A 26,019-nucleotide genomic window follows, 5' to 3' on the forward strand; every position below is an offset into this window, starting at 1 on the left:
CCCCCGCCGTCACATCTGTCTGTACCTTAATTAAAACACTCAATCTCTTCCTGCACACACACGCACACACACACACACAAATGCGCACACGAACCCTCCCCCCAAGGTCTGCATCAAAGAATCGCGCTCACCTATTTGGATCATCACACACATTCACATACACACACTCCGTTTCTCGTTCTTTTCTGACGCTAATGGTCTCCCTGGGGTTGGGGAGGGGTGTGTGTGTGTGTGTGTGTGTGTGGGGGGGGGGGGGCGTGGTAATGCAGGCTGGGGAGGAGGAGTCCTCTGTCTTAGCTCACAGCTGAGCGTATAGCATATTCAGTCATACCTGGACTTACAAATTGAATTGGTTTTGCGACGAAGCTTGTAACTCAGTTTGCGCATATTAAAAATTTAATTCCCCCATTACAATGAATTGAAACGCTATTGATCCTTTCTAAACACCCTTTTTAGTCATGTGTTTTTAAATAAGAAAAATGTATGAAAAATGTTAATAATAATCATTAATTATGAAAATAATAATTATACGTAAAAAAGACAATGTAAAGATATAGAACTGGTTTTATTAAGTGTTTTTACCTTGAAGATCGGAGGAGGTTTGGTGGAGTTTTTCATCTGGTGTTCGAGCTTTTAACTTACTGACTCCACACTTAATGAACCAATATGTTGCTATATAACGTGTACACTTTGCTGCACTTTGTCTAAACTTAATTTATGGACATAGTGAAGCCCCTCCTCTTTTTAAAACCATCAAATCGCCCCCGACTGGCTTTAAATGATTCTTCTGACAACCCGTCCATCGAAGTTCCCGCTGTCCACTGCACCAAATCTCCTTAAATGTCTGCTGCCTTCTCAGAACCAATGCTCTCTGTCACCGTATCTCACCAACAACTTCTCCATTTCTTCATGAATGAATCCACGATACACACACCTCACTTGTGATTTTCCATGATTTTCTCTGGGCTTGCTAGTGGCGGGCGGTGCGTCCTGCCGCTTTTAAACACTACTTCACGGACAGCGGCGGCCACGTCGGTGTCAAACGTTCATCCCACTCTCTCAGATCTGGGTTCAAATCACAAACAAAAAAAGTAGTGACGGCTCGTGTCTCGGAAAACTCCTAAGTTGTTGCGCTCATAGATCAAGGTTCCACTGTGTTAGCTTTGATTATGCTGTCTCATATGGTTTACCTTTATTTATTTTTTCCTTGTCCCCACCAAACTAGATGTCTGACATAAAGCTGGAGCTGGACACGCTTCCACTGAGGGCCATGCTGGCTGCGGCCTTCATCACATATCTGTCGGCGGCTCCAGAGGACCGGAGAAGAAGCTGCCTCGAGGCGTGGATGGCCCAGTGTGATCTGCAGAGTAAATACACCCTGAGCCCAGGACCATCCTGAACGCGCTCCATGCAACACACACCTGAAGCAGTGCTCGCAACTGCAGGCTAGCCCATTGGTTAATTACAGAGGAACTTGTCTTAAGTCACGCCAAGACTGTGATAAATATAAACATGACGAGCTTCTTTACAACAGAAGGTTTAGTTTGTTTGTTTTGGTTTGGTTGTGAAGCGCTTTGGAACTGTGAGGTGTGAAAGCACTTCATTAGTTGAGACCCACTTACCAGAGGGTTGTGATTGGCCAGGATTGGAGGGCGCAGGGTTAACATTGCAACACACGAATTTGATTTTTTCAGAATTTGACTTGCGGTCCTTCCTGTGTTCGGAGAGTGAGCAGCTGATCTGGAAGAGCCAGGGGCTACCATCCGACGACCTCTCCATGGAGAACGCCCTCGTCATCCTGCAGGTGATGATGGTGGGGGGTTCACCTTTGGTCATTGGTGACCAGGGTTACACTAACAAGCTAGTTACCGCCAACCTGTCCAAACTCGAGATCTGGGATGGTTTTCCTCCTTCTGATCTGGTATCCCAAGGGATTCCAGACTAACGCCCATCAGCTGACCTTGTTCCAGTGTGTGTGTGTGTGTGTGTGTGTGTGTGTTTCACAGTTCACATGTGCGTACAGTGCTTCATGTCCTCTTTTTTTTATTTTTTTATTGCCATTCCTGCCCCCAGATCAATGCGCTCATGTTACGGGTAAGAAGCTATTTCATCATACATAGCCTTGTGTTAGTGTAGCCTCCGTGTGTGTGTGTGTGTGTGTGTGTATGTCCCTGCTACTAGGTGACTCCCCCCCCCCGTGTTGGTGAGCGATGTAAGTTAATGGCCTAGAGCAACAGACGCTCTTTTCTCACTCACACACACACAGACACACACACGCATTGTGAACATACCAATAGCCAATGCCTGATCAATGCTCTCTGTTCAGAGCGTCGCGTGTCCGTTCCTGATCGACCCATCGTCCCGCGCCACTGAGTGGCTGTGTACGCATCTGAAGCAGCACCGGCTGGAGGTCGTCAATCAGCAGGTGAGTTTGGCGGCCCCAACCTAGCAAGAGGCACCGCTGGCCTGAAATTCCGGCTGATGGCATCTGCCTGGTCTCCCTCTGCGTAGGACGCCAACTTCATGACTTCGCTGGAGCTGGCAGTCAGATTTGGGAAAACACTGATCATCAAGGAAATGGACGGCGTGGAACCAGTCCTCTATCCGCTTCTGAGGAGGGAGCTGATCGCCCAAGGTACACTCCTCTTGCGTGTGTGTGTGTGTGTGTGTGCTGCAGAGAGAGATGAGGAGGCATGGCATCAACGCAGCTACTGTATGTATGTAGCTGTATAACTCCAATTCCAAGGGTTCCCCGTTCTGGTCCCACTATATCTCCAGCATGACACGCTCAGTCTCACATCTCCTTTATAATGCACACAGACACACACAGACACACACAGACACACACACACACACACACATACACTATGCCCATGCTTTTTTTGAAATCTGTTTGCTAAATGAATTTGTTTTCTCGGTCAGTTTCCATTTGTGTTTATCAAATTGCATCGCTTTAAGCTCCTCGTCTTCTCCGTGCATTCAACATGAAAGAGTCTGATTACGCTCAAAATGTGGGTTCTCCAGGTTCTCCTGTGTGGGTTCTCCACATTCGGTCCCAAAACAGTCAGCAGGTTAATTTAAGACTATAAATTGTCAGTCGTTGTGAATGAGAGGCTGATTTGCATGGACTTCTGTGTGTGGACTTGTGATTGGCAGGTGAGCCTGTGATTGACAGGTGACCATCCAGGTTAACCCTGTCCGTATGGCACAGTGCAGAGAAGGAATGGATGAACATAGTAGCCAACATTAAGGTGTTGGTGTCATGGCATCAGTTGGGTGGAGGTGAATTGGTCCTGACCTTCTACAGTCACCTCCATTGAGCTCGACTCAATGGAGGTGACTGCTTGGACGTCTCTGTATGATTGACAGCTGACCTGCCCTGGTTAAGCACCCCCCCCATATTCTCTTCTGCCCCATCCACGCCTGGACATCCGCAGGTCCCCGTTATGTAGTCCAGATCGGAGACAAGGTCATCGACTACAATGAGGACTTCCGTCTCTTCCTGGCGACCAGGAACCCGAGCCCTTACATCCCCCCCGACGCCGTCTCTGTGGTGATGGAGGTGAACTTCACCACCACCAGGGCAGGCCTGAGAGGACAGGTGACACCTGGAGATTCATTCACCAACCTGATAGATAGTCCAGGATCATGACTCACCCTCAATTCCTCCTGATGGTGTCAACATGTGTGTGTGTGTGTGTGTGTGTGTTTGTGTCAGCTGCTGGCTTTGACCATCCAGCAGGAGAAACCGGAACTGGAAACGGAGAAGACACGGCTGCTGCAGCTAGAAGAAGACAAGAAGATCCAGCTGGCCCAGCTGGAGGAGTCCCTCCTGGAGGTGCGTGAGCCCCGTCAGAACCGGAACCAGGCCTATTTTCTCCCAATCTGTCTATCTTGATCTGCTGATGTGTTTCCTCCTCAGACCCTGGTCACGGCCCAGGGGAACATCCTGGAGAACCGGGAGCTGATTGACAGCCTGAACCAGACCAAGGCCAGCAGCGCTCTGATCCAGGAGTCCCTGCAGGAATCCCACCGGCTGCAGGCATCCCTGGACCAGGTACCTCACCCACACTTTCTTCTCTTCTTCAGGCTCCTGGGGAGGTTCTTCATCAGCTCCTCCAAGGTCTGAGCAGTGGCTTCTCCATGCTCAAAGCTCTGGAGGTCTGTGTGGCCTCCAGATCCCCTAGCTCTGCACTTTTTCTTACATCTGAACATATTGTGGGGTATCCACATTCTCCCTGGGTTCTCTCCACATTCTCCTGCCAGGATTCTCTCAATGTTCTCGGTTTTCCTGCCACAATCCAAAAGCAGTCAGTAGGTTAGTTGATCAGATTCTCCTTGTTTGAGCTCTCCATGTTCTACTACCTTGGTTCTCCCTATGTTCTCTTGCCTGGGTTCTATGCATGTTGTCCTGCCTGGGTTCTCTCTGAGTGTTCTCTCCACATTCTCTTGCCCGGGTTCTCTCCATGTTCTCCTGTCTGGGTTAGTTCCATGTTCTCCCGCTTGGTTGTTACTATGTTATCCTCCTTAGGTTCTCACATTGTCTATAAGTTTGAATGAAAAGGTGAATTGAGGGACGTCTGGGTGTGGATTGGTGATCTACAGGGGACACTGTGATTGACAGGTGACCCTTCCAGGTTAAGCCACACTTCCCACCCCTCTGGCGCCGTGCAGAGAATGAATGGATGAATGTTCTGTTGTTGTTGTGGCGCCAGTAGAGAAGACCTCAGGTCACCCTGACCTTCTTCACAAACTCCTTCTCTTGGCATGAGACGCCTGGACATGTGCTCGGCACGTACGTATGTATGTGTGTGTGTGTGTGTGTGTGTGTGTATACATATACATATATATATGTGTGTGTGTGTGTGTCTGTATGTATGTATGTATATATGTATGTGTATATATATATATATATATATATATATATATATATAGCCTCTAGGGAGCAGTGTTTGAGTGTTTGATTGATTCTGCCGGCGTGTCAGCGCAGCGGTTCGTGTCCCCAGCTAGATTCCCACAGGAGGCCGTTCTGTGTGGAGTCTCCATGTTCTCCTTCCCTTGTCTGCGTGGGGTTCCTCAGGGTTCTTCGGGTTACTCCCACAGCCCAAACTCACACAGGAACGAGAGAGCAAACGGTTGTATGTCTACATAATGAATGAATGAGAGAGGGAAGGGTTTTGTGTCCATATCCATGTGAATGGCATGGTGAATGGTTGGAGGTCTCGATATGTGATCCTGTGATTGACAGTTCCAGGGTTCAGCAATCCTAAGTGCAGGATAAGCGGTATTCTGAATGATTCCCTCCTCTTTCACCTTCTGTTTCGGGTCCTCCTCTTCCACCTTCATCAGACGGTGCTCCTTCACCGCTGAAAACTCCTCGGCTGTCTCGCCCTTACCATTTGCAGCTTGTTGCTTCAGTTTTAATGGAAAATTAAAAATAAAAACCCTTCTCTTCCCCCTCCTCCCCTTTCAACTCTCCCAGGAGCGGGACGCCTACCTGCCACTGGCAGAGAGCGCCAGCAGGATGTACTTCGTCATCGCTGACCTGTCCAAAATCAACAACATGTACCGCTTCAGCCTCTCCTCCTTCCTGCGCCTCTTCCAGCGCGCCCTGCAGGCTAAGAAGGTGAGGCCGCCGTCGGGACGGTTGCCTTGAGAATTTCCCATAACAGGTAGGAGTGGATGGCGGAGTCACATTTTCCCCGGACAAACACCGGGTGGGTCCAGCCTGAGGTCATTCCACCAGGAACACCCACGTGGGTATTTTTGTCCTGGTGCATGAAGCCAAAAGGGGGACTCTGTCCCACCAACCCCCCCTCTCGAAGGACCTGCAGAGACGTCCTCCAGAACCCCCTCTCGGTTAAAAATCAACTCAACCAAAAGATTCCTGCAGTAAAAACTGTTTGCAGCTCAGAAGACGTGAACAAGCGTGATTGGTTGTGATTGACAGCTGAGGTGCCCGGGTTATGCCCCGCCCCATGGCTGAAGTCTATGATGATTGGTTGCAGGCGTCAAGATCATATTTTCCAGGCGTCTATTTTCTTCTTCTCTGAAATAATATGACCTCAGTCCCCCGTTCCCTGGTAATTATCTTATAAATAATGGAAGCTGTTTATGATATTCTGGAATATTTAGTCTATTTCTGTATCGTTTATGCCGCCTCCCTATCTGGACCACTATCCGGCTTCATCCATCTGGGTTTCATCTCGCGTCCGACCCCGGGCAGCCGGGGATCCTCGGGCTGTCCGTCACACAGCTGCCGTCTGTCCAGGCTCGGAAAACACACTCCAGTTATCAGAACACACACACACATACACACAGGGATGAGAGGCCCTGCGCTAATTCCCCAAATCCTGTGTGGCTTGTTAGAGCCAGGCCTGTCATCCAAGAATGTCAGCAAGCAGCAGCTGGGCAGCTCCACTCTGTGTATGTGTGTGTATGTGTGTATGTGTGTGTTCGTGTGTAAGTTTGTGGATTCACTCAGCATGATCACAACGCTACGCCCTGAATTGATTTATAGACGTTTTTGTTTTTTTTGGCATTTCATCTTGTTGAATGAGTGCTATGGTTCAGCCCAGGCCACCAAACCGTGGTGTTCAGGTGCATGGAGAAAACAAAAAAAAAATAAACATGTCAAGCCACGCACACACTTAGACACGCTCTGGAGATTCAGGGCTGAACCGGAGACAGGGGACGGGTTAACGTCTCATTTATCCAGTATCCGACGTTCACCAGGAAGCAGCTGCCCGGCGGGCTCTCCATCCCCACAACCGCTGCTTTACAACTCATTTATATTTCATTATTTTGCACACAGTTTTCAAGGAGAGGGGAAAAAAAAGCCCCAAAAAATCATGGGAGTTGTTTGGTTTTGTGAGCTCCCTGTGGTGTAAACACACACACACTCACTCTGTTTAACAGACCCCGGGTACGAATCCGCTCAAGTAGCACCACAGGAATGGAGCCCTCTTTAATTATATATTCATATTGATGTCTTTATAATGAAAAAGAACCCTGGTTGCTGAGAGGCCTGTCTCCCAGCACCGCCTCAGACCACCAGTCTGAGTACCCATGTTAGCCATCAGCAGGTAATCGGCTATCATGTCAACATGCCCTCACCTAAATAAATGCATATGGGAGAAGGTAGTGTGTTTGTTAGTGTATAGAAGTGCTTGATCTGTTCTAGCAAAAAATCCCCAAGTCTCAATTGATCATGCTAGCAGGATGAAAAATGCGTTAAAGGGTCAATTATCAGATTAGCGGCTAGCCGACAAAAGATGCTAGTTAGCTAAACGCTGCTAACAGATGACTCGTGTCCTTCCTAAAGTTTTGTTTTGTTTTGATTTGTTTTTTTCACCATTTGTGTGTGTGTGTGTGTGTGTGTGTGTGTGTGTGTCTGTCTGTCTGTGTGTGTCTGTGTGTGTGTGCGTTGCAGGATGCCGAGAGCACCGAAGCCAGGATCTCCGCCCTGGAGGCCAGCCTGAAGAACATGGTGTACGAGTATGTCTGCCGCTCACTTTTCAAGGTGAGCCTCGGACCCACGCCAGTTGGTGTCCCTGACCCGAACCGTGGCGGGCTGCAGCTTGGATGAAAGCCTAGTCTGGTTCTTCCACACCGGGGTTTCTCCATCAGAACCCTGGGAGTTGGCGGGTTGTGGTGGAGGATTTTGCATGTGGGGTTCTCCAACCCCCTTTCTACTCTCCTGTCTCAGTCTATCACAGTCTGTTCTAACACGTTTTGATGGCTCACCCTCTCCGTCCGTCTCAGGCCGACCAGCTGATGTTCGCCATGCACTTCATCAAAGGCATGTACCCTGAGCTTCTCCAGGAGAACGTAAGTCCCATCTCCTTGTTTGATTCATCTCTTTCACTCACTCTTGCGGAGTGTTGAGCCAGGGCTGTGTCTGTTGCAGGAATGGGACGTCTTCACTGGCGCCGCCGTTGGGGAGGTGTTTAAGAAGGAGGTTGGTCTCAAGAAGGGTTGGGGGGGTCAGAAACCACATCTGGCATTGATCTCACTCTTCCGTCCTCTCCCAGGAGTTCCCGTCTTGGATTGATCAAGAGAGGCACGGCGCAATGGCGGTGTTGAAGGTGAGTACAGAGGCTTCACAGAGGAATCCTGGGTTGACCGGGAATGGTGTTGCTTCTGGGTGCGTCTGGTGTTTTCACCCTCTACCCTTCCCTATTTGCAGGCCACGTTCCCAGGCCTTTACCAGTCCCTGTGTCTGGGTGACTCAGACCTCTGGCTGTCCTTCTCCCAGAGCTCCCATTGCGAACACGACGTCCCATCCTCCGTGGCCAAGAAGACCACTCCCTTCCAGAGGGTACACTTTATTCCACTGCAGTCATCTTCACATTATGACCATTTAGTGTTTGTTCTTGCAAGAAGAATAACAGCCATCTGCTACCCTCCCCCTCCCCCAGCTGTTGTTGGTCCAGGCCATCAGACCCGACCGTCTGCAGAGCGCCATGGCGGCCTTTGCCTCTGAGGCCCTGGGTGAGTGTCCATAGGTGTGAATGCTTGGATGTTTCTGTGATTGACAGCTGATCCATCAAGGTTAAACCCCGCCCTCAGTGTCAGCCTGGTATAATTAATGAACACATGTGCTGTTAGCATAATATCTAGTCTAAAACAATTGTCATCAATCTTAGTGGAAAAATCATGGGAAAATATGTATTTCTCATCCCTTTGGATGCAACAGCAGCATGTTTTGCCCCTTCTGTCTTGGGGCTATGCCTGAGAAACCCAGAGTTTATGCAATAAACACATTCCCAGTCCCTCCCAGTCTCAAATAGAAAGTCACGAACGCTTGTATAAGAGTGAAGATCTTCTGAAAGTGGGGGTGGAGGTGGACGTGAGGGTGTGGATGGTGGGAATGAGTAAGAACTGGTCCGAGAAGGACGTTTAGTATGATACTACACCCAAAGGACCGGGTTCTTCTTCATCATCTTCTCCTTCTCCTTCTCCGGGCTGCTCTTGTCAGGAGGTCACCGCAGCCGATCGTCTCCTCTCCATCCTCTGCTCTCACATGGCTCTCAATTATGCATGATTAATGTTCATTCTTGTTATTCTTATTGGACACAAAAAACATTTTTTCCCCCTTCAATGATGGAGGAGCGGCATACATGCAGAACCTCAGCAGTGAACGCTGCCACCGCCATGCACACACGCACACACTCCACACCTCCCCCCACCGGAACAGTTTTCAGGAGGCCGTAATCGCAGTTGAGCCGGAATCATTCATCCCAGTCAAGTGTTGAAGGGACGGTAATTGCTCTTCTTGTGTTTCCACTTCGGCAGAGGCACGCTTGTTTTGTTTCTCCTCTGATCTCTCAAAAGTGGAGACAGGAGGCTGCGATTGGTCCGACTTCCCCGTCCCTGGCCATTGGTAAACGCTTTCATCAGTCAGGACATGCGTTATCCTTTTGTGCGTTTTCCCCAAGCCCCGCTTCCCATGACGTGGCAGTTGTTCCTGCCCGCCCAGGCTGTTTCAGCAGCCGCAATCGAACGCACCCTCTGCCGTGATGAAGAGATCCTGGAGTCGGTCCTGGCCTTGCCAGCTCTCTCCGGGCCGGCCTGAGTCTGTGTGTGTGTGTGTGTGTGTGTGTGAAAGGGGGAGAGAGATAAATGACAAAGGAAATAAAACATTTCGGACTCATGTGTGCGTGTGTGTGTTTGGCAGTGAATCTGTATGCTAATGAGGCATGGTCTGTAATCCTCTTACAACTAATCTCACTCAATCCAACCACCGCCACCCCCCTCAGTCCAAGCCTGGGCAGCGCACATACACACAGCCATGGCTGACTGAACACACACACACACACACACACACCATCTCCTTGCCATCGCTGCGCCCCCCACGTGCCCGAGCACGCCGCTTTTCATTTTCCCGTCCTGTTTCTCGATTTTACTGGGAATCTGAACGTCAGCGCGTCGTCCGGGTTTCCGCGGGTCTTATTTTATTTTTGTTTTCACGGAGGAGGTGCAGCAGTCAGACATCCCCGCCCGCCCACTCATTAATTCCTGTTTCCGCCTCCGAGCACTGTCTGATTCCACGCTCTTCTTCTTCGTCTCGCCTGTGTGTGTGAGAGAAACACAGGGTTTGCCATGGTGAATACTAATGGCCGGCCCAGGTCAGAGGTGGCCGAGGGGTTGATTTCCCAGCGGCGTGTTCTATAAATGCTCCCCTGAGCTAAAATACAAGATTTGGCTGGTGTTTCCCTCTGTGCCGCCCTTTTTATTCTCTCTTTGACTTTGTGTGTGTGTACATGCATGTTGTGCAAATGAGGTGAGCTTTAAGACATGTGTTTGTGTGCGCACGCACAGAAGACTGGGGATTAAGCTCACTGGTGTCAGATTTGCATGTGTGTATCACTCCTTTGGATATTAGTGGGAGTCAATCTTACATGCTTTTACACGTGTGTGTGTGTGTGTGTGTGTGTGTGTGTGTGTGTGTGTGTGTGTGTGTGTGTGTGTGTGTGTGTGTGTGTGTGTGTGTGTGTGTGTGTGCCTGAAGCTAATTTCTGTCAAATTAGTTTTGATAGCATCAGATTAGCATGTGTTTATCATTCCTTTGGACATCAGTAGGAGTCAGCCTTCGATTCTCTAACTGCGTGTGTGTGTGTGTGTGTCTGTGCTTCTGTGTGTGGAGTGATTTAATTTAGGGCTATGAGATTCATATATATTCATAATCTGACACCTGACTCTTGTCCTCTAACAACCTGTGTGTGTGTGTGTGTGTGTGCGTGTGTGTATAAAGACTTGAATTAATCTTAATGCTGTCAGATTAGTATTGTTAAGATAAGATTAGCATCTGTGTATCATTCCTTTGGGAATACACAGGAGTTAACGTGTGTGTGTGTGTGTGTGTGTGTGTGTGTGTGTGTATTTGTAGATGGATTTTATTAGGTCTATTAGATTTGTGTATGTCTTCATAATATATCCTAAGCTACAATATAAATGAAGTCTTACTCTAGCGATCCAACCACCTGTGCATGTGTGTGTGTGTGGGCGTGTGCATGGAGATATCCGCCGCTTCACGCCCGAGTAACGTCACAGTGGAGTTCCTAATCCAGCCACTTGCGTTGTGAGCGGCAGCGGAGCGTCCCACTGCTAACTTGTGTCTGATGTGCGATTCAGTGCATCACAGCGGGGATTAGGGGCTAAACACATGGGCAGAGGTTCACACATACACACACACACACACACTTGTACACACACTCAGACGCAGACAAAGAGCTCTGCTTCTAAACAACAGGCTGACAAGGTATTCTTCCCGTTTCCTTTGCTGGCTGCGGCTGCATCCCTCCTGCTCAGTATGCATGGCACACCCCCTCCCTAATCTCTCACACTCCGTCTGTCTCTTTGCTCTGCCCTCTCTGCCTCCCTCCGTCAGCCCCCCCAACCCACTCTATTTAACCCCCCCCCTGGCGCTGTCTGCCCCACCTGACTGCCGCCCCGCCTCTGGATCCCTTGACTTATTCTGCTTGCTTTTTCTAAACTATCTCCACCGCCGTCTCCCCACTACCACCCACCTCCGCCAGCAGTTGTATCGCTGTGACACGCTTCCATTCGCCTCAGCCTCTCACTTGCCGCTGCTGTGATGGGTCTGTCATCCTGAGCCCCCCCAAAACACACACACACACACACTGCCCCCGCCCCCTACCAGCACGGCATATCCAGTCAATTTGAGTTGCATTTTAATTTTTTAACTAAAACCATCGAGACGCGCTTTAGAGACACACTGAATAAAACATCGAGACATAGATAAGCCTCTTCACACCCGTCACCCCCCTTTCTCCCCCCCCCCCTTCCTGTTTTATCCGCAGGAATGAAAGAGCTCACCCCGCCCCCGCTGAACCTCCGCCGTCTCCACACAGAGACGCTGGAATGGGAGCCGGTGTTGATCATCATCTCACCGGGGGCGGACCCCTCGCAGGAGCTGGCAGAGCTGGCTATGGAAATCGTGGGCAGGGACCAGTACCACGAGGTATGCGGTGACTGGAGTACATTCAAGTATTTCATGGGTAGTTGTAAGTAGAAATAAGGACGGGTCACCTCCACAGACTCACCTCCTCTGAATTGGGCTGCGTGGGTCTATAAACACTAGAACACAATGCTAAGGAATCACCACCTCATATGGAGGCCGAAAGAGTCTGACCCATTCCTCTCTGTTTCACGGTGGCTGTTCGGATCATGAAGGAATCATGCAAAACTCATGAGTTGTTGTGCCAACCCATGATCACGATGCCTCGTTTCCATTTACTTGTTCACCAACTCGTGATTGCCCTCCCCCTTTGCAAAAAGAACGAATCACTCAAAAGGATTCATATGGTGACTGATTCAGTAACTCAAATGATTCAAAAACTCAGTTCTATCTGGTGAGTCAGTCAAAAAAACCCAAGTTCATGAGAATCGAGTTTCCCACTATTAGTTTAACCCCCCCAACCCCTCCTCCAGATCTCCATGGGTCAGGGTCAGGCCGACGTGGCTGTCGCCGCACTCCGAGAATGTTCCCGAAACGGCGACTGGCTCTGCCTGAAGAACCTCCACCTCGTCACCGCCTGGCTGCCTTTCTTGGAGAAAGTAAGATTTGCTTTTACTTTTGAAGGAGTGAGTGAGCGAGCGAGCGAGTGTGCGTGCGTGCGTGCGTGCGTGCGTGCGTGTGTGTGTGTGTGGTGCCTTCTATTATGATCCCGAGGCCGAGCGAATACACTCAAAATTAAATTACAATCAGAAAATGCTCAAGTGAGCGAACACGCATCAAGCCCCAGAGACATTTTGTTAAAACAGATGTCAATAATTGACCCCCCCACACACAAACACACACACCCTGACCCCCTCGCCTCCCCAACTCTCATTCATCTTGAAACATAAATAAATAAAAAAGATGTTCACCGCACAGGCTTGCCTCAGCTCAGTATCTGAGCATTTGGGACCAGAGACACCAATTGTAGATTTTCACAAACTTGTACATGTGTGACTTCAGCTACCGCAATTTGAGCTTAAAAGACTCGTCCACACACACAAACACACAGTGTTGCTGTGAGCACTGCAAATTCTCCTATGTATTCCTGATGTGTGACTTTAGCTGGCACTGTTTGCCAGAAATGCTTAAAGGACTCAAATACAGTATGCATGCACAAACACACACGCACACACACACACACACATACACAGAGAACACACACTCGTGTTGCAAATCCTCTTGTCACTTCTCTCAGCGGTGTAAACCCAGTTTCCTGTCCTCGGCCCTGTCGCTCTGCGTGTCCCTGTCAGTCACCACGTCTACCCGTGCCTTTGTCACTAAAAAAGTGCCGTGTGTGTGTGTGTGTGTGTGTGTGTGTGTGCACGCCTGTACGTGCAACAATGGCATCCCTGAAGTCGTCGTTAAAATGCGCAAAGTGTCACGCACAAAATGCTTTCACCGGCATGTGACACAGTTATTACTCAGGCGCCACTTACATTGAAATGGTTGCAGGAAAGCCCTACGGCATTGTGTGGCGCACACACACACACACACACACATACACGCACTTGTGTCATATGCACTGTGTGGTCTACAGAGCAGTCTGTCAGGCATCGTTTTGTTGTGTCAAGATAAAGTTTGTCATGACTCGCGTCGTCGAGGCCCCCGTCTCCTCGCCATCGCCCTAGCTATGACCCCAGAGTTCATCCCGACTTTTTGCGGAGAGATTCGTCTTTGACGGACAGGTCAGAGGTCCACCGGTTTGTCTGGATGAGAAGCACTTACACTGAGCCGTTTTCTTTGTGATCAGATTCCTTTTGAACGATGAGCCTGCCGCCGTGGCGGACACACTTTAATAACACGCACCACACACACCATGGTGCCACTCGTGTTCTTTATGAGTCGGCCGAAGTGTGAGTTTTTGCAGGCGGTGAGCTCGGTGACGCTGATTCATCGACCCTGTGTGTTTTCCTGCGGTTGTGTTAAAGGGCTATGTCACCATGGGGGGGAGGGTCTCAGCGGGAGCCCCAGCTGCTAGCAATGATTGCTGCCTGCTGGTGTGTGTGTGTCTGTATGCGTGTGCCGACAGTGCTCACACCCTGACTCATTACGGCTTGTCGATGATTCCTGGCTGATCTGTTCCTCGCCCGCCGGCTTCGGAGTGGGAAACCACGCCGCGGTGAATCTGAACAGTCCGCATTCCCTGGTGGTGTGTCCACGCGGGGTGAACATCTGACCAGAAAAAACCTCTTTGTCCCCTCGCCTCTGCCTCCCGGACACCCTGTCTTTTCCCCGGCTCTCGGGCCACCGCTGACCGGCGAGGCCGGCGTCACAGCGGTCAAGCTTGAAATGGAAAAGGTGGTGCGAGGGGATGGGCGAAGACATCAGAGAGGATGGAGAACACAAGGGAATGTGGATCTGTGGAGGGGCTTTTGAGTCTCAGCCCACTCCGTCGGCACCTCCAGGTGTGGCCGTGAAGCCGCTCCAGGTTGATTTACTTATTTACCTATTTATTTATTTACCTATCTCTCGCCTTTCCGGGGCCATCTGTTCTTGATGCCACTTAGAGGTGGAGGCCGGGGGGGGCAGCCGGTGTTCATAATTGAAGTTGGCAGTGCAGATGTCCCCCCCCCACCACCACACACATCCCCCTACGTGCACGGTCTTCTCCACGTGCACACATCCCACCCCCGTCACCGGCCGTCCATCCGGCATCAGGATGGGCGAGTCCATGAAGTAGCCCTCGCATCCAATTGGTCGGCTTATGCTCCCGCTTCTTTGAGCACACCGCCGCCGAATCGGGTACACACCCACACACACATGCACGCACACACACGTGTGTGGGGAGGGTCGGTGCCGTGCCGGTCGTTTAGATTTCCCTCCGCGGCGCACACATTGACGAGAATGATGTTATCCGTCAGCTCATTGATCAGTATGCAGGGACGAGTGTGAGCGCCAGCAGCCAATCAAATGGCAGAGGGGAGCCGTCGAGCTATTTTTAACCATTGATCTTTGAGATGGGGGGGGGGGGCAAAGGAGATGGAGAGAACGCTGTGATTTGAAAGAGGAATAAAAAGAACCTGCAGAAAAGGACAGGTTTAATCTTTGTGGAGGATGGGATGTGGCTGGGTGATAGCAGTGGAGAGGAGATGGTGAAAAGTACCCAGTGAGGGAAAAGAAAAATGTATGTGTGTGTGTGTGTGTGTGTGTGTGTGTGTGTGTGAGAGAGAGAGAGAGAGACACTGATCGAGGTGAGGTTAATGGTGAGATAGACATGAATTAGACAGTGGGATTTGGATTAAGTTACCATTAATGAATGGAGGCCAGTGGAGTGGCTGAGCAAGAACAGCAGTGTGTGTGTGTGTGTGTGTGTGTGTGTGTGTGTGTGTGTGTGTGTGTGTGTGTGACATGTAATTTCAGCGTTTCTAACATGCTGCCGCCTGCAGGAGCTGAATGTGCTGAAACCCAAACCAGGCTTCCGTCTGTGGGTGACGGCGGAGGTTCACCCGAGGTTCCCTCCCATCCTGCTGCAGTCCAGCCTCAAGATCACCTACGAGGTGCACACACATGCGCGCGCACACACACACCCACACACACACACACACTGTAGCCCACACACTGTCCCCATGCCTGCAGACATGGCGGTAGCGGTCAACGCCTCCCAGTCCAGTGCTCGCTGGTGAGTGGCGATGCTCAAGGAGTTAGCCACTGCACTGCAGCAGACAAACCTGCAGCACAAACATCACTCTGAGCACGCACACTCGCCCTGAGAAACATCCCTCCCGTCGGTGACTCATGAACATTGACTGACAGCTACTTTTTTACTGGTTGCTTCTCCTTCAGGCTCCTCCGGGGCTGAAGAGGAACCTGATGAGGACCTACGAGTCCTGGACTCCTGAGCAGATCAGTAAAGGTCTCCTCCTCCTTCACTTCCTATCGCCTCTTCTCTCCTCTCCTTTTTTGCTTCCTATCACCTCTCCTCTATTCCCCTCTACTCTTCTTCTCCTTTCCTCCTCCTCTTCTACCTTTTTTTGCCTCCTATCTCCTTTCCTCTCTCCCTTTCTTCCACCCCTCCTGTCTTCTCCTTGTCTCTCCTCTCCTGGTTTTGCTTCCTATCTCTTCTCCTCTCCTCTCTTCCTTTCCTCCATTCTTTCCTCTCCTCTCCTCTCCTCTCCTCTCCTCTCCTCTCCTCTCCTCTCCTCTCCTCTCCTCTCCTCTCCTCTCCTCTCCTCTCCTCTCCTCTCCTCCATATGACAGTCTTGTGTTCCTCCTCTCCATGCAGGAGGTGTCCTGGCCCGAGCCCAGTCCCTCTTCTGCCTGGCCTGGTTCCATGCCGTCTGCCAGGAGAGACGCAACTACATACCGCAGGTAGATCTCGCTCTTGGGTTCAGAGGTCCAGGAGGTCAGAGGCCAGGGGTCACCTCAAAGGGCGAGGAGCCAGAAGGGCAACCTCTCAAACAAGGATCGAGATAGTGAAAGTGAAGAAGGCGGTTCCGGAACTGTTGACATCCAGCGGTGTTCGTCAGTGACGGCGAGTCCTCCTGTCTGAGCAAGGAGGTGGGAGGAGCGTTGGATCATTTTTAACGAGTCTCCGGGGGACGGGCGCTTGTTGACTGCTCGGGTATGAGGCTTCCCCTCAGCAGCAATCCACCTATGCTGGTCAGAGGTTTAAGACAGAGAATTCATGCTCTCAGAAGCTCCTCACGCTCCTGGCCGTTGCTACTGCCATATCGCCGCCCCTGTGCCATTGCCGGGAGCGACAGCGAGTGTGGCGACAGACGCTCTGCAAAAGCGTACAGCCTCGCAGAACGGCTGGCAGAAAAGTTTCTGCCGAAACACCGGGAATAGATTCCAGCTGGAGGGGCTGCGTTTGAATTAAAGCGGCAGAAATAAGGGAGGCACAGCTCAGCAGTAAAACCTAAAAGACACCTGTTAACCCAGAGACTGGTTTCAAGCTCCGCTCTTGCCTCATAAACTGCCAAATGGGAGGCAGCGGCTGTGGACTTCCACGTTTGAAAGCCTTGTCCTACAGCTCCCACAGGAATGCTAAAGTTAGCGCTACGGGGCGAACCAGAACCCAGACACTTGATTTGATGCAACACTACCGAAACGGATGTGTCTTTTTTTCCGACGGGACGGTGGGGGCAGGGCCTGTGGTGGATGCTGCAGTCTCTGAAACATCCCTGACCAGCAGGAGGACATGTGACACCCCCCCCCCCCCCCCCCCCCCACCCACCTGGTGGCTTAGATCAAATAAGTTTGTGGCCTCCTGGTAACACAAATATTTAGCATTTAACATATTTTGCATCAGCTTCCCCTCCCAATCACAATACTCACCACTGTGGCAGCATGACCAGAACATTAGAATTCAAAGTCAGCTCCAGTGACAAAACCCCCAAGTGGTTGAGTCTCATGCATCCCCTCCATCTCCACCACCCCGTTTCTGCTGTGGCAGCGATACCTCGTTTTGCCAAGTAATGATCTCTCTTTTTGGACTAATCCCCCCCCCTGAGCAGTACATCCGCAGCACGCTTCAGCTGATGCAAATTGTACCAAGAATCCCCCCCACGTTGTGGTGGTTATCACGCAATATGACGCCACATACACACACGCTGCACTGGATTTATCAAGAGCAACACCTATGTGCAATGTTCTTGTGCAGCGGTAGATGGAGCTTCTCAAATAAGCGGTTTGACAGATGTTAAGATTTTCCAGCTGTTCATTGGGCTTAACTATCACCCAGCGTCTTCTGGACTCCCTGACTGATGGTGAAGCCCGGTTGGATTCTTTGAACCCCGTCCAGGCTTCTGAAAGGAACCCCCCCTTCGGCACAACTCCTCCTCCCAATCAATCCAAGAACTTTCCCAGCCTCCTGTTGTCCCATCCAGACTTTCTTTCACGCCTCACTGGCATCGAATTTCAGAGTAGCCTCATGTTTCCAAAAGTTTAGCGAAGTTCTCGAGGCGGGACAAGGAATCTATACTTGAACTGAACTTCTCACACATCTCTCACATCTTTCCCCTCACCAGGTTTGGTGTAATTAGCCCTGGGTCCTGGGCCTCCAGCCGTCTGCTGTGTCTGGGTGTTCTCCTGCAGTAACACCTCAGAGGGGTTTGACTTATCAAGGAAAAGTTCTTATCAGTCCTAGAACTCGGCCATCCAAATAGAAGTGATAGAAAATTCCAAAAAAGCTAATTTCCGTTGTTTCCGTTGTAAAAAAAAAAAAAAAAAAAGCCTCATAGCATCCCCCTCCCGCCTTCTCTCCTCTGAGTTCCTCCCCTCTTCCCTTTGCTGTCCTCTGGCAGCGTTCTTCTCCCGCCCATGTCCTTCCTCTCTCCCCGGCTCTTTAATAATAGTTATTATCTTAGCTGGTAATGGCGTTTCTTATCCAAGAACATGATTAGCTAATTATTGAAGCCGCCAATGCTCTCAGCCACTCAGCCACTCCATTACGACCCTCCCCCCCCCAATCCTACTCCTCCTCCCCCCAGCATCTCTCTGCGCCCCCCGAACAGAAAACCCATTTTGGAAATCCATTTTTTTTTACCTAAAAGCAGACGCCCAAATCAAAACTGCAGAGATAGAGGACTTTGAATCACCTCGACAAACGACAGGAGGAAATTTCCCCGGTTGGCCCGAGAGACGGGGCGTCAGCTGTTCAGCCTCTGTCTCCGGTCCCAGACCTTCTGCTGGTCCTTCTGGTAGCAGGCCATAGAGCGATGAAGAAAGGGAGCTTCGGTTTCACGCACGGGGGGACAGATCTGCCGCGGAGTACCCTAGCACCACAGAACTTCCAACATAAGGCATAGGGTTTGGTCCAGTCTTCATGAGATTATTAGTTCAACACTTTGGAGAGAAAGTGCATCCAAACTTCCGGTCCATTAGTCCACTGAGCTGTGGCCCCAGAATTCAGTGACGAATCAGAATGCAGCTTCCTAAGGCTAAGCCCATAGTGTTGTTTGCTTTTTACCAAGTGTATGTCTAACTGCATACTCAAGTCTTATCCAATGCAGCGTTCTCCAGCATTAAGTCAAGCAATTGACCTCTTTGAGAAAGCCCGAGGAGTCCAGGATGGAAGGTTGTGGCTCTGATTGCACAGAGACAGTGTTTTACTGATGTCCTCCTTGGCCTTTGGTGTATACCTCCCTCTGAAGAACCTGGGTTCTCCAGGCCCTGCAGGATGAGAGCCCTGCTCTCCCAGCTGGTTTAAAATGCAGGGGCGGTTGTTATTTTTATGCCAAATGCATCTGTGATACTGCCTGAAAGCTGGGATTGATCATTCGGCCTGGGACGTCTCCCTCCACCGGGACACCCAGAAACCAGCCAATTAGCATTCTGGATCCACTTGTTTTCATCTCTCCCGTTTTTTTTCTCATCCCCCTCTCCAGGGATGGACCAAGTTCTATGAGTTTTCCCTGTCAGACCTCAGGGCGGGTTTTGAGATCATCGACAGGCTTTTTGAAGGTACGGTGGATGAAGTGGTGAGTGTGGTGTCTCCTCATCAAACACCAGCATTGTAAATCAGTGATATCCTCTGCTCTTGGAGGTGGCAAGCCCTTCCAGTGGGAGTTTGTCCACGGCCTGCTGGAGAGCGCCATCTACGGAGGACGCATCGACAACCCCTCCGACCTGCGGATCCTACGTTCCTACCTGGAGCAGTTCTTCTCCTCACGCCTCATCTCCTCCTCCTCCCTCCCCAGCAGGGCCAGCAAAGGAGGCCACTTCCTTCCCCTTCAGATCAGCCTCCCCAACTCTTGCTCCATATCGGTATGCTTACCTGACACTGGTTTCGGTCTGGGTTCTCTAGGTTCTCCCCAGGTGCTCCACAGTCGAAAAACACTCTTTGCTTCACTGAAGACTAAATTGACCGCAGGTGTGAATGAAAGAGTGAATAGATGAATGTCTCTGTATGATTGACAGGTGACTAGTTCAGGTTTAGCCCCGCCCCTCAATCCCCTTACCTTTGAGGAGTTTAAGCAGGACAGTATCTCATACAAAGAGTATGAATGAAAATGCAACATGTTTATAATGAATGAGTGAATAAGCAGGGAAGGGATGATTAACTATTGAGGCTATTGAACTATTTTAAAGTAATTAAAAGGCTATAAAAGGTTCCCAAACCACAGTGCATCAAATGAAGATATGAATCCATGTGCTCACATGAAGAAGAAAGAGCTCGTCAATGTATGAAAAAACATTTGGTTGAATGACAGCTAGAGCAGAGCGTTGTGTTACTTATACCTTACGCAGGTGTGTGTATGTGTGCGTGCTTGTGTGCGTGTGTTCACAGGACTACCGCAGTGTTATCCAGAACCTCCCGGAGGACGACCGGCCTGCCTTCTTTGGTCTGCCTGCCAACATTGAGCGAGCCTCTCAGAGAATCATCAGCTCCCAGGTGCAACAAACACACACACACTCGCACACACATGTCGCCCGCACAAACACCTGCTTATTTCCAAAACAAGCAGACATTCACCATCTTCCCTCACACGCGCACTAATCCAAACACAAAGGCCCGCTGCGCTCAGGGAACGCTAACGTGAGCCGACTGACAGCGGCGCCCCAAGACATTCGGCGCGGCACATGCGCTGTTCTCCATCAGGAAGGATCATTGTTCGCTGTTTATTCACACGATCCGGCGCTGAGATCTTCCCGCACAAGGAGCCAGCGCTCCGGGGACGGAACACTTCCCACGAGCTCCGCCCTCTGACTGTAAACAGAACGCACTCTATTCTCGAGAAGCCGAGGATCACCCAGAAGGAGTCCAGATCACGGAGCCTGGCTGACCTCAGGAGGTCAGGTCGTCCTGAAGCTGACTGTGCTCCAGACTGCTCAGAATTTTTGTTACTCTTTGCTCGTCTTGACTGTAGGTTACACACACACTTAAACTGCTTGCACCTGTGCGTGTGTGCGTATGCGCGCATGCGTGCGTGTGTGTCGGAATTGTTGATGGCATCAGTTGACCAGAGGTTCTTTATCTTCCTTCCCGCACTTCCCTCACTTACTCACTCACTCACTCACCCTGTCTGTCTCTCTCTTTCCCCCTCCATCTTTCTCTTCAATCTCTCTGCCCGTCTTTTTCTCATTCCCACTCTCTCTCTCTCTCTCTCTCTCTCTCTCTCTCTCTCTGTCATTCCCTATCTATCTCTCTCTCTCTGACTTTCACTCACTCAAACTTTCCCTGTCTCTCTCTCCTCAACGTTTTTCTCCCTCTCCTTCTTTCTCTATCTATTCCTGTCTGTCTCTGCCTCACTCACTCACTCACTCACTCACTCCTCATCTTTCCCTGTCTCTGTTTATCCATCTCTCTCTGACTTCTACTCATGCACTCACTCTCTCTCTCCCTCCATCTGTTTGTCTATGTCTCTCCCTACACACACACACACACACACACACACACACACACACACACACAGCCTCCTAAGCAGAGAAGATAAAGTAGGTGTTAGTAAGCAGTTTTCATGAACCACATGGAATCCATTTATCTGACTCTGCCTTCCTCACAGCCAAGCGCTCTCTCACACAGTTACACACACACACACACACACACACACACACACACACACACACACACACACACACACACACAGAGTGGTGATAAAAGCTATGCTTGAAGCCAAGCATGTTTGATTTGAGGTCTAAGAAGCTGTGATGAGGTTCAGAGCCTCCCCGCTCCTCCCCCAGGACCCTGGTGGCGCTCCGCATGGTCGGACGTCTGCTCCTGATGTCTCAATGAATAGTTCCGATTTTTTTTTTTTCCCCCCAAAACGCATCATTCCTCCAATCCGCCGTTCTCCAATTCTCTCTGTCCATCCGTCCCACTGCCCTTGTGCTGATGTTCCTGCTGTTGAATGACAGGTGATATCCCAGCTGCGCATCATCAGCCGCTCTGAGGCCTCGGGGTCAAAGTTCGATCGGGAGCTATGGTCCAGCGGGCTCTCACCTGTCCTTAACCTGTGGAAGAGGCTCAATCAGGTTAGGATCTTTATTAATAAAAAGAAAATCTTAATCTGGCTGTTTCCTCATAAAGCCTCTCTCCGCCCTTTCCAGGGCTCGTCTCTGATCCACCAGAAGGTGGCGCCACCAGCAGACAGCCAGGGCTCCCCGGTGCTGTCCTTCGTCACCCTAGAGCAGTTCAATGCCATCCGCCTGGTGCAGGTCAGCAGCACGGACACCCACCTGTGTGTGTATGTGTGTGTGTGTGTGTGTGTGTGTGTGTGTGCGTGTGTGTGTGTGTGAAAACAATATGGCAACTTGATGTGTTGAGACAGGATTGCTGAGCTAATGATGCTAATTGGAGACGTAATTGACATATGAGTGAGAGGGTGAATGGGTGTCTTCATATGACATGTGATTGAGAGAGAGTGAATGATTGCATGTCACTTTATGACCTGTGAAAGAGTGGATTAATGAATGACTTAATGGTTACATGTCTTTATTTGCGCCCAATGACTGGGATAGGCCCCTCTGACCACAAGATAAGCAGTAAAGAGAATGAATGAATGAATGAGTTAATGAATGAATGAACGGCTGCTGAGCAGACCCACGAGGTCATAGCTTATTGTTACAGGGGATCCACCAATCCCTGGCAGCGCTGAGCAAGGTGATCCGAGGCACGCAGCTGCTGACGCCAGACGTCCAGAAACTAGCAACCGCCCTGCTCAATCAAGAGGTACGAATGGAGTGTGCTGTGTGTCTGTGTGTGTGTGTGTATTAATACCATGTTGGTTTGGCTGCAGCTACCTGCCATTGGCAGACCTGTTTTACCTAGCTCTCTGAGCACGTAGCTAGATTAAAAAGTCCCAGCTTCTGTACACACACACATACACATACAAACACACTCCAGAATGTACGCCGTCTTACTGTTTGCCGTTGCCGGGGATGATTTAACAATTAGAGCCGCTGAAGCGACGACCTCTCATCTTCTTACATACATATATATACAGTATATTGTTGCGCCCTGAATGAAGCATCACGACCTGTCAGCTTGGTCTATTACTTGATGAGCTATTAACCCTGATGTAAACACAGCCACTTCTACAGTCTGTCATCTTTACAGCTTGCGGCGTGCCTGCCGCCGCCCCCCGTTTATTTGTCCGATAAAACATCCGCCCCTCAACCCTGAGGAAATTTGTATTAGGGCTACTCATTTATTTTTCTATATATATATATATATATATATACATTTATATATATTTCTACATATGCATCATATCATCCTCCCTTCTGATATTTGTTTATTTTTTGTCCTCTCCGCCACAGTGCCCCCTGTCGTGGCAGAACAAGTGGGAGGGGCCGGATGAGCCCATGCAATACCTGCGGGCTGTGGTGACGCGGGCCCTCGCCATACAGGTAGGGATAACCCCATTTATTGTGAAAGGCGGGTGTTTCAGGTACATGTTAGCATGGCTGCCAGCATGTAGCTTTCTGTGGCTCTCCTGCTTCGTGTGAGGAGAAGCAATGGACTGAGTGGCAGACATCCACCGCCATCGCCGTGTTTAGCGTTGCTGTGAATGCCAGGTCAGTCCAGTCAGTCGTTGCCATGCCAAGGTGACCTGCCCCTGCATGAAGGAGACGCTGTGAAATAATAAAGCGCCGTCCACATGGAGCCGAGTCGAGTCATGCTTAAGCGGCGGGCAGCCATTAGTGGTGACTGGGAGCGGTTTGAGATACAGCATGTTACTCGGCAACACGTCGGTAGGCCAAAAAGAGCTCAGGAAATGAACCAGGGACTTTTCTGTTCCCAAGATGACTGCTAGAACCCCTCTTGTTCTGTTTTTGATGTGCAACAAAAAAACAGTGCGAAGGCTGATTGACTGATCCTTCCTCCAGGCATTACAGACACACAAACACACAAAAGACACATAGACACACAAGTGTTGTAGAGTGTAACCGCGACACACAAAGCCGGCTGAAATGGCTGAATCCCCAGCCCTCCTTGTTGCTTTGGGACACCTCCCCTCTCCTTGTGCCTCTCGTCGCTGTGGCGCTGCAGATTGGAGGTGAGCAGGTTTGTTATTATTCTCTGGGTGTTTATCGCTGCGCATTCTGCCTGCAGTGCTGTTCCGGCGGAACCACGGTTCTCTTTCAGCTGAGGCTGTACCCGATGAACTTGGGAGTTGTGTGTGTGATGGGGGGCTCACATAGTGTAGCTATGCCCATCTGGTAACACCAGAGGCAAAGGTAAGTCAGTGTAACCTGCTCTGTAAACGCTGGGAGCTGCGTATCCGCCCTCCAACCCCACCCCACCCCCGGCAGTCAGGAGGGCAGGGGCGTGCCATAAAATTGTTTATCGAGTGTTTGCCGCCGGTAATAAATCAAGTATTTTCAGAAAATATAGACCTGTTCAATCAGACTTGTTTTGGCAAACGCCAGAGTCACCTCTGCGAGTGGCGGGACAGAACGCCGCCGTCGATAAACCCACAGACTCCGGCCGAAACGTCCAGCCCAGAGGAAAGTCAAGACTGAAAACTTGTAAATGGATGCTTCGGCCTTGGACTTCCCGCCGAGAAGATCTCCTTCCCACGCGTCTCCCTTTCACAACAACAGGCGTGGGTTTGACTACTTCCTAGAAATATGACTGCCTCCTGTTTGTTTTGCATAACGAAACGTGAAGCTCCTGCTTCCACGATATGACTCTTTTCCTGGCCTTTACCTGTGAGGCGAAAAACACTGCTCTGCGACCAGAGCGCGCGATGTGGATTCAAAGGCGTGGGGGATATATTTTTTTCCTCCTGGAAGAAAAGGGTCTGCTCTAAACTCATCACCGTCTCCTCTCCACTGTGTCTGACTGTACGCCCACCTCAATATGTTCTGGCAGGCTAGAGTACTCGCAAACACACACACACATTGAGAAATATTTTATGTGGATGTGATGCATTTCATTACATGCGTGGGCGAAGCTCACTGGCTGCGTCTCTGTCTGCAGCCTGATCTGCCTGCCAATCTCCCTGTGTGTGTGTGTGTGTGTGTGTGTGTGTGTGTGTGTGTGTGTGTGCATGTATCTGTGTACCTATCTCCTCGTCTACCAGCGCTCCCCTCCACCCTGTAGATAGCGCCGAGCGCCAAGTGTGATCTTGGTTAGCGGCGTGGGTTAGCTCGTCAATCTGAAAGCGGGATGAAGTTCGCCCCCCTTCCAGTGTGCGATGCTGCTGTGAGAAGCTTCTCTCTGATTGGTCTGTCTCTGCAGGGCTGGGCGGAGCGCGCCGCCAGACAGGTTCTCCTGGCGGACGCCCTGGACTTGTCGGAGCTCCTCCACCCCGACACATTCCTGAACGCCCTTAGGCAGGAGACGGCCAGGTTGGGGTCACGCACTCCCTCCCCCCCCCAGCAGGTGCCAAAGCTCGCTGTAGACCACCTTCTCCAGCTCACAGTGGCTCCTCTGCTCTCCAGGTACCTGAGCTGCTCCATGGACAGTCTGGTGTTCGTGTCGTCATGGAGGAGTCCGGTTCCTGGGGCCAAGCTGCAGGTCAAGGTAAAGCGGGGGGGATGGTGCCTCTTGGATGGGTGTCGTGGAAACATGACGATGGGCGGTGGAGTGGGAGAACATGGTGGAGGAACGGGACCTCGACTGGAATCAGAACTCTTCTTCTTCAAGTATCAGAAGCCTGAGAGCCATAGGGTTCTTCCACAGCAGGCCAAGGAGCATATCTGTTCTGCCCTGGCCTGCTCCCTACAGGGGTCTCCACAGCCAACCATCTGCCTCTATCTAAACCTCTTCTGTTTCACCAACTAACTCCCTTTCCTCCTGCCCTCCATCCACAACCCTCATCTGGTCTTCCTCCAGACCTGACAGCTCCCCTTTCCCCATCCTTCCCCCCAGACCATCTCTGTCTCTCCTCCTCACAAGTTCTAGGTTGTCACGGTCTCGAAGCCTAACTGACCGGGAGGGTTTTATCTTTTCATTAGAGGAAGAAAGACAGGATAAATGTTTAAAACAAATCAGCTCTCTATCTTCCTCTCTTTCTCTCTCGCTCTACCCATTCCTCTGTGTACACCTTCCTTTCTGTCATCCCTTTCTCTCTCGCCATTCTTTCTATCTATGCCTACACCTC

General features: G+C 50.5%; 1 protein-coding gene across 1 annotated transcript in view; it reads left to right on the forward strand.

The window, feature by feature from the left end:
* Positions 1–26,019, forward strand: part of dync2h1 (dynein cytoplasmic 2 heavy chain 1) — a 54,599-nt gene that overhangs the window by 27,027 nt on the left and 1,553 nt on the right. The window contains exons 66-94 of the mRNA XM_086178080.1: positions 1,226–1,367; positions 1,695–1,804; positions 2,074–2,094; positions 2,327–2,425; positions 2,512–2,635; positions 3,438–3,601; positions 3,719–3,838; positions 3,923–4,057; positions 5,483–5,626; positions 7,433–7,522; positions 7,765–7,830; positions 7,910–7,960; positions 8,034–8,087; positions 8,189–8,320; positions 8,421–8,493; positions 11,826–11,986; positions 12,457–12,582; positions 15,412–15,522; positions 15,809–15,878; positions 16,248–16,333; positions 19,354–19,429; positions 19,512–19,732; positions 20,256–20,360; positions 21,824–21,940; positions 22,016–22,123; positions 22,536–22,637; positions 23,228–23,317; positions 25,155–25,264; positions 25,358–25,439. Of these exons, the coding sequence (XP_086034206.1) occupies positions 1,226–1,367; positions 1,695–1,804; positions 2,074–2,094; positions 2,327–2,425; positions 2,512–2,635; positions 3,438–3,601; positions 3,719–3,838; positions 3,923–4,057; positions 5,483–5,626; positions 7,433–7,522; positions 7,765–7,830; positions 7,910–7,960; positions 8,034–8,087; positions 8,189–8,320; positions 8,421–8,493; positions 11,826–11,986; positions 12,457–12,582; positions 15,412–15,522; positions 15,809–15,878; positions 16,248–16,333; positions 19,354–19,429; positions 19,512–19,732; positions 20,256–20,360; positions 21,824–21,940; positions 22,016–22,123; positions 22,536–22,637; positions 23,228–23,317; positions 25,155–25,264; positions 25,358–25,439 (3,090 nt within the window). The remainder of the gene's footprint in view (positions 1–1,225; positions 1,368–1,694; positions 1,805–2,073; positions 2,095–2,326; positions 2,426–2,511; positions 2,636–3,437; positions 3,602–3,718; positions 3,839–3,922; positions 4,058–5,482; positions 5,627–7,432; positions 7,523–7,764; positions 7,831–7,909; positions 7,961–8,033; positions 8,088–8,188; positions 8,321–8,420; positions 8,494–11,825; positions 11,987–12,456; positions 12,583–15,411; positions 15,523–15,808; positions 15,879–16,247; positions 16,334–19,353; positions 19,430–19,511; positions 19,733–20,255; positions 20,361–21,823; positions 21,941–22,015; positions 22,124–22,535; positions 22,638–23,227; positions 23,318–25,154; positions 25,265–25,357; positions 25,440–26,019) is intronic.

This window comes from Fistularia commersonii, chromosome 3, assembly GCF_037954325.1.
Source record: "Fistularia commersonii isolate RoL2024-O1a breed Wild chromosome 3, RoL_Fcom_v1.0, whole genome shotgun sequence".
In the NCBI taxonomy this organism is placed as follows: Eukaryota; Metazoa; Chordata; class Actinopteri; order Syngnathiformes; family Fistulariidae; genus Fistularia; species Fistularia commersonii.